We start from the raw sequence: 12,038 nt of genomic DNA on the forward strand, positions 1-12,038 counted from the left end.
ATTCAGAAAACGATGCGGCGCGCGCGAACACCCGTTCAGGCACTCAGTCACGCGCAGAGGCAGGCCTGGTCTCCCTTGACAACAAAAGACGCTTTTAAACTCACTGAAAGCGCCAACACGGGGTCACGTCTGTGCACGCGAGCCCTCTTCTAAGTTTTTGATTGGCTGACATAGGTGTCAATCAACTTAGCACTCAAGCTGGATCCCAACCGAAGTACAGCAGCAACAGTGTACAGTAACCTTCCGAGAAACAAACAAACAAACAAAAAGGAAAACAAACTGAGCCGGTAAATAAGCTGCCTGAGAACAAAACCAAAAAGGTGAGGGTTGGTTGTAGCATGTAGCGTTTGGGTTCAAATGACTTGTAGGCGTAATACAGGCGGAGCTGCCAAAACAACAAAACGATTAATATATTGCTGTTTTACAGCAAGAAAACTAGTGTATGTTAACATATGATGGTCAATGTGTGACACCTACAGGCTTGATTTCGGGCTTTAACAACACATTGGCTCGACATTTCATTCCAAGTATCAATTGTTCAGGCACATGATCTGAAGTCAAAGTGATCCTGTTCTATAATCTATATCTATAATAATCTATAATAATATAATGTCAGATGTACTGTTTTCTGAGGCTGGAACCAATATTTAATGATTTTATTTTTAGTGTGGAAAAACAACACTAATTGATGTAAGAGTAACTCTCTAAAACAAGTCCAATTTGACAGAGCTGAGTTGGAGAGGTGTGTTGGTGACGTGAGGCTGCATCAGGAGCAACAAGGCCACTGGGACATCACCTCTGGGGAGGCAAGCAGGCAGCACGCATTGACAATCAGACTTCGAGATAAAGGATCCCCCTAGGGATGGCGAAGGGGCCCACCAAGGTTAGGGCAATATACTGAGGATGAGAAAGCCTAATTAGCAGGAAACATAAGCTCTTTTTTCTGTGTGAGTCCTCAGCGTGCATCAGGGATGGCGGCGACATTGTTGGCATGAGTGTCATTGCAGAGCTGAGCCGTCAGAGCAGACACACGTGGGCCAACAAGGCTGGAGGGGGAGGTCAGCCAAATCAAGCAAGAATGAACATGTAGAAGTTTAATATCTGCAGTGGCAGGAGACAGGGCAGCTAGTCGCATGTTCAGAATGATGGCCTTCTTGCCAGCGAGCGTCTGTCTGGCCAGTATTGTGTCTGCAGGAACTGAATAAAGAGAAGAGAGAGTGGAAGGAGACAAAGAACTCCAACAAAGCTAGAAAACATGGAAATAGAGAAAATACTGCATGTAAGTAGCCTATTAGGGATTTATGCAAGGACCTGCATGTAAACGGTATCTCCTTTGCATTGCAGGATGTTATTTCCTCAGACAAATTTGTCTTTCTGGGTATTATTGCAAACCAAATATGCAAAGTTCCTTTGTAGCTGCGGCCCAGAGGGTGGAGTAGTCACTCCAGTGATAGGACGGGTGTTGATTTGATCCTGGGCTCATGGGCTCCACATGAGCCTTGTTGCTGCCAAAGTGTCCTTGAATGAGATAAGTAAATCCCAGATTGTGTTATTGGTTACTCCTCTTGACCCTGTGAGTTGGTGGCTGCCAATTTCCCAGTTTACTCTCTTCTTTAACGGAAAACCAGCATTAAAAAATGCTTGCTTGTTTATAGAAGTATGATTGTGATTAGTATGTAATGATCCTACTTTTGTCTCTGCTGAGCATCTAACTTTGAGGACGAGGACCTGAGATCAGTGTGATATTTAGCTTGCTTCCCTTTCCATAGGAGAGTCTGGACACACTGATTTCCCAGCTGTCGGCAGCTCTGCAGGGATGGGAAGGCAAGAGCATTACCCTTCACCAAAATTACAATGAGCTACTCTTTGAATTCAGCCTCAACGTCTCGGATGTGCGACAGACCGCTCTTCCAGCAGCTGCTCCTCTCAGCCAGACGCATTTGTTCAAAGGTTTGTCAGACCTACGTCTGCGGTTTAAGTGACATTAGCAAGAGCATCCTTTTGTTGTCTGGGATTAATTATGACTGTTACACAATGAGAACAACATGAATGCAAAGAAGAATGTCCAAGATTCATTAGTTTAGCCTCCTCTTTGTAATGTGGACCAATGCCCACTAGAGGTAGCACATGACTGCTGATGGCCATGAGAAGCTGTTTAGAATAGAACACGTGTGTATTCTATAGCTTTATATGCATTTAATGAGATTTCTACTTGAAATCCTATCCTTAAGATGTGCAGATTCAAGAGGCAGAGGCCAAATATGGCAATGGTGTTTGTAGTGGCCACATCAACCTCCAGATTAAAGTGCCTTCATTTAACCCACAAACCCAAAGCTGCAAAAATGGAAGAAAGTAGAAAAATGGAATGATTTCTGCAGGAGGTGCACCAATGAAAACAAGAGTGGAAAACAACAGTTAATGATGCAGGAAATATGGTTTAGCTGCACGGCATCGATAAAGGCGACTTCCCCCGCAGGGAGTCAGATAAACCCCCTTTTTTTAAACTTTCAAGTCTGCCTTTTTTACGGTTCAGTGAAGCAGGTTTTTCTAGGCTCTCATCTGTGAGGCACTGAATCATTTACTGAAGGATTAAGATAATTCTGTGTTCCAACCACCAATTAACACAGGAACTGGAGAGGCCTCAAAAAACCAACACTTTCTCCTTACGCCACTGACACTTTCACACAGTTTCTATTTGTTTGGGGTTTAAGGAGGATGGCTGCCGTCATCCCGGCCCGGAAAAACTAATGAGAGCATCTGACAGAAGGGGAGTAGAAGGCAGTACTTTCATAAGACCGTGTCTTCCGTAAGAACAAAATCAAAAAGGTACCACAGTTCCAAAGTAAATGAGAATAAGACAATATTTGCACATGCAACTATAGATGTTTGTCCTTGTGGACTGAAGTGGTTTTTATTTGAAAACTGCCAGCGTTTGACTTCTGTCTTTGCTGCATTTCCTCAAAGATAAACAATGTCAAGGAAACATGAGGAAATTACAGTCAGCGCAGAGCATGACTGATGTCTTAGCTTTACAACATTCATATAGAGTTAACAAAGATGTTTTTATACATTCAGCACGAATGAATGAGTCCTTTATTAGTGAAATGTTTGCCTATGTAGCTCAGTTTGTCGTTGTTGTTTTCTGATGAATAGCTGATGACAGTTGGCTGCTACACCTTACTGTAATTTATTGTTAACATTAACTTGACTTATAGAAACACACACACATGCACACGCACATGCACTGAGCTCATCAGCTGTCTGTTAAGCGAGGCATGAGCCAACAGTGATAAATCAGAACACAAAGTAAGCAAAGCTCCTTTTTATTTCTCTGAAAGACAAACAAAATGTTTTGGTCATTCTGCTCAGCAACATGTGTCAGTCAGCTGAAGGCTGGAGAACAGCCTGGCCAGCCTCGGAGCAACCTCTTGACCTCTTCTCGAGCCCCTTTCGAATTCATTTCCATCACCTCAACGGGGAAGCTTTCACCAGTGAATATGTGCTGTTAATACAATCTGGCCATAATAGTTGATTTGGAATTTAATCCCAGGCTCATTAGTGGGCTTCCACGTGCGAGGCGGTGCCTTCAGACTGAAAAAAGGAGGTATGTTTATCTTCAACAGACACCTGCAACAGCTTTGTGTTTTCTTTCCAAAATTGTGGACGAAGGAGTTAAATAATTGAATTAAAAACAGTTAACACAACCAGTTCCGTTTTGGTTTCCACATAACTGACAAAAGAAGTCACACTCTTCAAGTATAGCGGATGTGAGCCGTGAGCGTGCGCGGGACAGACTCGTCAACTACGTGGACATCGGTATTGCTTAACGCTACATTGAGCCAATTATGAGGGGATGAAGTAGATTTGCACAGTCTGCAGGCACTCAAAGCTTATCACCGTCTCCATAAAGCCCACAGCAGATGAGAGGCGGCTCTGGGGTGGAGGCGCCCCCCCTAAATGTATATAAATAATGGAGCTCGAAGCAGTAGGAGAGGCAGAAAGTGACACGGAAATGACACAAAGGTGGTGCATCACGCACGTGTGAGTTGCTGCGGAGAAGCACTGAGGCGTGCAGTTCGCTGATGTACTGACGCAACCTGTCAGCACTAATGCTGCGCCGGACGACCTCTTTCAAGGAGCCTAATCAGAGGAAATCACCTCCTCCGACCATCTCTGATGGATGGACTGTAATTAGAGGCACAGTTGACCCAGGCTAATTCTGCAAATCATAACTGTGCAGAGGTGTGCGGGAAGAATGCGGCTCTGCAAACGACTGCCGTGTTTACGCGGCTTCAAAGGCGCGCATCCTCGCTCACGCCGCAGAATTCTCCCAGTGGAACCATAAAACCGAGTTGAGACAGTATTTACTGTGACAGATCCAACCATCTTAGAAGGTCAAATACATCAGAGTACAGAAAGCAGAACCAGAGGTTGTTTTTAGAAATGTGTAGCAGAAAAACAGGGGGCGGGGGTGTGTGTTGGGGAAACTATATGTATATAAAATATGGCAGGCAGATTCTGTCAACCCTCTCGGTAGTGTTCCAGCAGAGGCCACCCAGTGTTTCAGAGGGATTTGTTTTTAATTCTTACTTTACCGGCTCCTCCTGCCTGAGGTAATTGGCAATCTCGTTCCAACTACGCTTGATTTAGCACCCCTGTAAATGTTTTTAGTATTTAAGGAGTGGGCGTTGGCTGCAGCGAGAGCTAACTCTCACGAGTTTAGTGAGATTCAACGAATGGATCGAAACGTTTTTAATAAAGCTGCTAATAAAACGCGAGTCTTTCTTTGCTTTGCATTTCATGTGGTAATTCAGCTTAAAGAGGTGAAAATTATTTTTTCATGATGTCTTTATAATTAGTGCACGTTTCTAGTTACAGTAACGACTGATATCTCCTGGGAGTGCACAACTCTCTGGTCTAATATAATTTTTAAATAACTATTCCTGCACTTCAGAGCAACACTGTGGCTCCCTGTTGGTCAGGCTGTATTTAAACACCACTGGCAGGACAATAAGAGTTGATAACTGAAGAATTAGCAGCAGGGGAGAATGCTGGGTTCTACAGGGTGCATGTTTTAATTCAAAATACTGGTATGTTCTTGTGTGACTGGAAAGAAAGCACCCTCAAACCACTCATTTGTGTTTTTATTCAGCCAGGTCACACAATTAGTACAATTGAGCTAGAAGTGCAGTTAACATCTGCTGCTGAAATAGGACAAAAAAGACCGTGTGGGTGCAGGTGCTTGGTGAGGCAGCGAGGGTTAATGTGTGAGTCTGTTTAAATTTGTCATTGGATAAGTGAAGCCGTGTTCCTGCTTCGATTCTCAGGTGTGTGGACGTGAGATGTGAAGAATAAAATGTGACCTATCGGCATTAAACGGGCTGAACAATAGAACTTTTTATACTTATATAAATAATGATAGAATGCTGTAACAATGACTCCATTTCCTAATATGTGCAGGGATTTAAACAAAAGACACCTGCAAAAATAGCACAGTTGCAGCTTAAAGCTGCCTTCTGCTGGTGGCCTGCTTTCGAGGGACTGACTGACAGAACCTGATGAGCAGATTTACAATGATGGGCACTTCTGAGATAAGCAAGCTTCTGAGCAAGGAGGAACGGTGCCGTGACAGCTGCGAACCAACACAGGTGACTCTACACAGGAGGGAACAGAAAATATACCCAAGGTTCGCTCTCAGCCCCCTCACTTCTGCCAACATGGTTCATCCAATAAACAGAATAACAACTAAATTTGATCATTTTATCCACAAAAACAGTTCATCCATTTACTTTAAACACAACCTTGAATATTAGAAGAATATCCTATAGTTTTGAGTTGAGCACCTTTTGCAAACTAAAAGTATAAAAAATTAAGGGAGCATCTTGGAAATGAACTGAATATTCATCCGTCACCCCTCGCCTTTCAGAGATACTGACATTAAAACAGATTTAATAGAATATCACTACTAGAAAAAAGGTCCATGTTTGTAACTCACATGAGCTTGTTGTGGTCTCGAGGCTGCAGTGCTCTTTTTTGCTCCTTTTTTTTTCCGGCACTTTCAAATTAAAATAATTGACTTGTAATAGTCTGTTCTGCTTGCAGCTTTTCAGAGGCAATAAAAGTACATAGAGTGAGTTCTGGGATAGAAAAGGAGCTCGTCTTTTAAGAACAGTATAATAACGATATCAGAATTGAATCCGAGAGAACAGAAATAAATTAAAGAGGGAAAAAATAGAAACAGCACAATGATTAACGACTGGAAATACTGCATAGTACAAATGCCCCTGTAGCAGTTTTTGTCCGTCCTGTTTGACACAGGAGCTCTGGACCTCTGGGGAGGGCGCTGAGGCAGAGTCATCACTTTCTCCTGTGACCAAGAAGAAAAATCACTGAAGGATATTCCAAAAGGGACTACTTTTTCTCTGAGAGCAAAGTGTCTTTTTATAGTCTTGCCCTTCAACTTTAAAGTAAAAAAAAAATCAAATCATCCGTGATCCCTGGAAAATAGTTACATTTTGGTGATCTCTCCTGTTGGATCCACGTGTTATTCAGGTTCACTACTGTTTGTGGTCTTGTCCCACTCTATGCTCTCGTCACTGTGTGTGGGAGAAGGAAGCGCCCCTGTGGCCGCTGCCGGACGCATCCTCAGTCCCTGGAATCGTCGGCATTCGGGACAAATGCGAATGTGGCTGCATCCCCTGGCCACCAGGGCCGCCTCCTGGGCCAGTCTGTGGGAGAGGGGCTCTGGGAGTCCAGTGCCACCACACAGCTTGCCGTTGCTGAGGCTAACGGTGGCGGCTCGCGCCCGACGCTCCTCCAAGGGCAAAGGTCGCGGCCGCATCGCCGAGGCTGCCCGCCTGCGCCTCACCTGCAGGCCGTTGTGGCACAGAACGATCCCCTGGAGCTCGCGCAGCATTTCCTCGCATGCCGAATGCTGCAAGCACACACACGGGAAGAGAAAGATGGGGGAGAGGGGGATGAGAGGGGGAGAGAACGGGAGAGAGGCCAGACAACTCACTGACTGACTGACTGACTGGTTCGGGACAGACTGACGGACGACACAAGCACAAAAGTACCATTAAACAACAATAACAAACAGCAATACAGATAACAACACAACAGGTGTCAGTTTCAACCTTCAGGTAGATACAGACGCTCAGCAAACACACTTGTATCTCTTACAGTGGCGTCTGACTGAATCACAGCGCTCCCAAACCCACCTGATGGCCCAGTATCACTAGTAATAGTGGGTATTATCTGAACTCATACATCCCGAAAACACACACACCCACTTTTGACAGCTCGGGCTGAAGCGGCGTTCTGCTGGCTCAAAAAAGAAGAAATCACATCAGCTTTTGTTTGACTTCCATATTCTGAATGTTTATTGAATTCCATCAATCACAGTATGGAGTCCGTTTGATGAGACAAATATCGGATGTTTGATTATATAGAGATATTTCCTTTTTTCAGATCCTTTTTAAGCATTGCTATTACAACAACCACAATTCTTCTGTCTACGTTTCACATCTATGTATTTGTCGTCTATGGTTGAGGCTAAAGAATTTGACCCTCTGGTGGAAGGAGTGAGCTCTGATTTGATTGTTTATTTTGATCGAGGTCATGCAAGCAACAGGAGACAGCTTTAGAGGGTTTCCTCTAAAGCTGACACACATTTTTATCCATGTGACACACATTTACTCTATTTACTGTATCAGTAAATTTATTGGAGGCACCCAGTAAAAACCTATTCACTTTGAATAAAACTACATTGATACCTACTACATTATGTGTATTGTTTATACAGTTTCTGTTGCTATAGATGGAAAAAAATATGTATATGTACTCTGAGGTATATGTGAGGTACGTCTTTGGCTTTATTTCTCTCAGGCTTGACAGAAGGAGGCAGCGTAGCTTCTCCTGTCAAAGCTGGAAACTGGAAAGCCTCGTAGCTCCACGAGGGGGCGGGTGCCAGGGAGGGGACAGAGAGACAAAGCAGATGCAGGTTAGATAGCCCTGTCTCACCTCATTTCCTGGGGTCTGCCTCAACATCCATACAAACTCCAGCACCGCCATTAAGATGGCCACCAGCAGGCCGCACACCAGCACCACAAAGATGCCACCGATGTTCTCCATGCCCAGGCCTGGGGAAGAAATGATGTGAGATCATGTGAAAATAGGAGGAGAAAGCGGGATGAGACTAGATAAACCTTTCGCCCGGTGGTCCTCCTCCTTTGGGCATTTGCCGCCATCCCACCACTTTCTTTTGAGGATCTCCAGACGATTGTCCTCCTGCATTTTGAGGATGGCCAGGTCAAACTCATCACGGTAGACTGACCCTGCAGGGCACACATGGAGAAAAGCTCACAAACACAAAACGTTTGAAGGAAAGGTGACATAAAATACGCACTTTCTCCGCAGTTCATGCCACAGATGTCACCACTGAGCATTCAATCCGATTTAGCGGCAGACCTCAGTAACAAGACCAGGCCAGACTTTACACATTAGTAAAGGCTGAACTCAGCCTGACAAGAGCTTAACGTAGAGCCACTACTCCTCCACGTTGAGAGGAGCCTGTTGAGGATGCCTCCTGCATGGCTCCCTAAGAAGTGTTTCAAGCACGTCCATCTGTGAGGAGACCTTGGGGCAGACCTAAGATGTGTTGAGGATCTTATATCTCTCAACCGGTCTGGGAGCACCTGGTGGAAGGGCTGTGTCCTCCACGACCCGGATGGATGAACAATTTGTTCTCCAAAATGTGCTAATTTTTATCACAGATTTGTATCAGATTTGATGTAATGCCCTCACTCAGACCCATAACTCCTTCTCCTGCGCTTCATATTCATTAGCATAGAGGGAAATGTGTGTTTTTAGCATAATCTATCAGTGATTTTGGTGTGTAGGTGATCTGTCACTCCATTAGAAAAGGAAAAAAAAGAATTTCTGTGGGTCACAGCCCAAAACAACATTCACTAAAGCTAGTGGTTAAACCTCAAATGTAAAGGAATTTCATGGAAACTTGTTTACTTTGAGGAGTTTTATTTTTCTATCCAGCTGTACTTTGATGAGTTGAAAGCATCAATAAACTCACAGAATAAATGGAGCACTACATTCCTGCAGCAGCAGTTCTGCATTCACCAGAAATGAGACATATGTTTTATGCAGTAAATGCTCCCATCACGGCGTGGTAGCAGCAGCTCTCCTAAAGCTCTACGTCTCTTTTAGTTTCTTATGCCAAACCATTAGCCCCTACGATGGCGGCTAATGGTTTGGCTTTCTGAGGCTTTGCTCTCGATTACAGCCTTCACTGTGATGTTTATGGCGTATTCTTCAGCCAGCGCATCTTCTCTTATCTTAAATATGAATTATACAGAATTATAAAGTAAATCCATCAGCTGCTTCCGTCTTCCTGCCTTAGATCCTAACGTCCATGGCTACATCAGTGGTAGGACCAACTCACCCAGCGGCATGCCGATGCCGTAGCCTTTGGTGTCCAGAAGGCCTCCGATCTGGGTCAAATTGCAGTTCCTCTGGCGGTAGTACTCATTCATGGTGCTCTCCAGCAAGAAAGCGTAGTTTGACTTGAGGACACGTGCGATGCCCTCCTCTGTGCTCTTCACAAACACGCTGGGCTGCTTCGAGTGCATGAAGTTCCACATACGCTGGTAGGTCTGGTATCGAGAGTTCTGCAGGGTGTTCACAACAAACAGAGACAAGCTGGTGTGTAGAAAAGTCTGGTGTCATCTTTTATCACTTCTGACTGATTTGTGACCCTGTAAAAGTTCTTGCATGTCAAAGTCTTTCTTTTTCAGCTTGAGTGGTTTCAGACTTGGGGGTGAAATCTTCACTTGACACCACCACCTGTCCTCTGCTATTACCTGGCCCTTCTAGTCGGACACCTTTATGGTCCAGTAGGTGTACAAGTTCAAAGCAAGACAAGGATAATGCCTCCCTTTACTTCCCTCTATACCATGCTTCACTGTCTATTTTCTCGTAACTCTATTTCTGTCACACTCCGCCTCATTCGCTCTGAGGTCAAGTCTTGAGGTGATCAAAGAGGACATTGCGCGCCTCTCTGAGTGTCTTATACCAAGAGATTGTGGCCAGGAACAGATGGGAAACAGATAAAACTGGCAATTAGAGGAGGTCAGAAAGGAGAAGAGGGGGGATAACATCAATAACGGCCCATTGGCCCAAGGGTGCTGAGGTCTCCATTTGGCAGGATGTCATATTCTCAACCGTTCACATGCAAAGTTGTGTGTGACCTCTGACCTGGAAGAAGGTCATCGTAGATCCTCCATGCATGGTGCCGTACTCTATGGCTGTCTGATCTGCCAGGTCATCCACTGACTCTATGGGCACCTCCATCCTCTGGACCGTCAGGAAGGCAGCCAGGTTGGCAGTGTAGGATGAGATGATGATTAACGTGAAAGCCCACCTGTAGAAGGAAGCCAGCAGACATATGTACTCGCTGACAGGAGTCTATGTAAATGAGGAGGCTGCATGAAGACAGGCTGTCTGGGTGAGACGTGGGAGGATTAAAATATCTACACACCTCAGAGGAGAAGACACTGCAGGGTTTTCAGAGAATGGGTGAGGGTGTGAGCGTGCATGGATACAGATGACAGTGCCTGAGTCGGATGAAAGATGATGCAGTTGTAGCTGCTCTCATGCACACGAAAGAAGGAAGTTCGAGATCACTTAAGGGGGAAAATGCGTCCAATCGTTGCGCAATATGCATGAAATCCAAACAGAATGGAACGAAATAAACATGAAATGGCAAAAATCTGCAAGAACTTTAGTAGATTTGCATCTGTCTACTAACCAGACTCCGCTGACACAACGGGTAGACAGAGCCCGGGGAGCAATAGCAGATCCCTGCTGCATGAAACCTCCAACTGGGAACCAAAAACTGTTGCCGAGAGAGTATTGGTTGATCAGTAGGTTACAGCGGCCTTTAATGCAGGGGTGGGGATTGTACCACTCGTATGGCGTCAACCTGGGAAGAGATAGACAGAAAATGGAGCTAAATTAGCATTGGGTTTAGCTACCTGACAAGAGCGAGACTCAAGAGACACTATGCTGATTAGGCTCATTGCTGTCAGATAAATCTCGCTGTATTTCACAGAACAGCAGAGTTCTTAAGCCTGCGCCTAGGGCTCAAATCCTGGGTTGGCTTGAAGAAACATGCTTTAACTAAGACTGGCTTTCAAAAAGGGATATTTTTAACAATATATGAGGCTTTAGCATGGACAAGCAACAACATATAACAAAGTCTATGGTTACACATGCATGTTAAAAGCTTCCGTGCAATTTCTAACCTGCTTAATACAAAACACACCGAGTAAACATCCATAGCAATTACTGCTCTCATCTGCGAGTTATAATCTGCCACATCTCCTTGATTTAACGATCTATGGCCACTAAAGAATCTTACGAGTTTCATTATTGTTACAAGTGTTTTTCCTGTTTTGTTGGACTGTTTACCGGTAATTGAACATTTTTAAGTGGACAGACTAAGCGGTGCGTCATTGACCTCCTTGACCAGCAGGTGTCAGTATGAGGCTGGAGACCTCCCTGTGCTGCCATGAGGAGGACCAGTTGAAGAAAGAAGCCATGAGACACCTGTTTCCTCCCCTGTCTCATCCTCGCACAAACCAACTTATGTACTGCAATGCCTCTTTTAAGGTCTGACTGTGCCCCCAACTGCTCCGTCTAATCAGAACTGTATGTATTTCACTGGTAGGAACTCTGTACCTCGCCACCAGAAAGAGGACACAGCTGACGGCCAAGTAGGCCAGAAGCATGAAAAGCCAAACACCAGGGGAGAAAGGGTCCAGGAAGGAGAAATAACCTGGCCTCCGTCCCTGAAACAGACAAAAACACACAGAGAGAAGGGTTAATGCATTAAAGGATGCACCCCGGTCCACAATTCAATTCTGCCGAGTCGACTCCACATTGGCTTCAGCTCTCACCAGCAGGTGAAGATGTCAAGGTGAAGATGAACTAACTGCATTAATTCAACAGATGTGTTTTGCTGT

At 44.8% G+C, this 12,038-nt stretch overlaps 2 protein-coding genes across 5 annotated transcripts in view; one reads left to right on the forward strand and one right to left on the reverse strand.

Annotated features, from left to right (window-relative positions):
* Positions 1-1,096: 1,096 nt before the first annotated feature.
* Positions 1,097-11,880, forward strand: drc12 (dynein regulatory complex subunit 12 homolog). Of its 2 annotated transcripts, XM_029843705.1 has the most exons (3): positions 1,097-1,279; positions 1,770-1,950; positions 11,744-11,880. In XM_029843705.1, the coding sequence occupies exons 1-3, from the start codon at positions 1,256-1,258 to the stop codon at positions 11,791-11,793; spliced, it is 255 nt and encodes an 84-aa protein (XP_029699565.1). In that variant the 5' UTR covers positions 1,097-1,255; the 3' UTR covers positions 11,794-11,880. The 2 variants fall into 2 exon arrangements, 1 of the variants encoding a protein (XP_029699565.1); XR_003889983.1 differs by lacking the exons at positions 1,097-1,279; positions 1,770-1,950 and adding an exon at positions 11,586-11,663 and having other exon boundaries at positions 11,744-11,815.
* grik4 (glutamate receptor, ionotropic, kainate 4) overlaps positions 2,028-12,038 on the reverse strand; it is a 172,257-nt gene continuing 162,246 nt past the window's right edge. For 2 of the 3 annotated variants that reach the window (XM_029843704.1, XM_029843703.1), the window contains 7 exons: positions 11,755-11,864; positions 10,823-10,996; positions 10,270-10,435; positions 9,458-9,683; positions 8,208-8,336; positions 8,023-8,141; positions 2,028-6,934 (listed from right to left, as the gene is read on the reverse strand). In XM_029843704.1, the coding sequence (XP_029699564.1) occupies positions 6,545-6,934; positions 8,023-8,141; positions 8,208-8,336; positions 9,458-9,683; positions 10,270-10,435; positions 10,823-10,996; positions 11,755-11,864 (1,314 nt within the window). In that variant the 3' untranslated portion in view covers positions 2,028-6,544. Of the gene's footprint in view, positions 6,935-7,843; positions 8,142-8,207; positions 8,337-9,457; positions 9,684-10,269; positions 10,436-10,822; positions 10,997-11,754; positions 11,865-12,038 lie in introns of all 3 variants that reach the window. The other variant, XR_003889982.1, reaches the window with a different exon arrangement.

Source organism: Takifugu rubripes, chromosome 11, assembly GCF_901000725.2.
Source record: "Takifugu rubripes chromosome 11, fTakRub1.2, whole genome shotgun sequence".
NCBI classification, from domain to species: domain Eukaryota; kingdom Metazoa; phylum Chordata; class Actinopteri; order Tetraodontiformes; family Tetraodontidae; genus Takifugu; species Takifugu rubripes.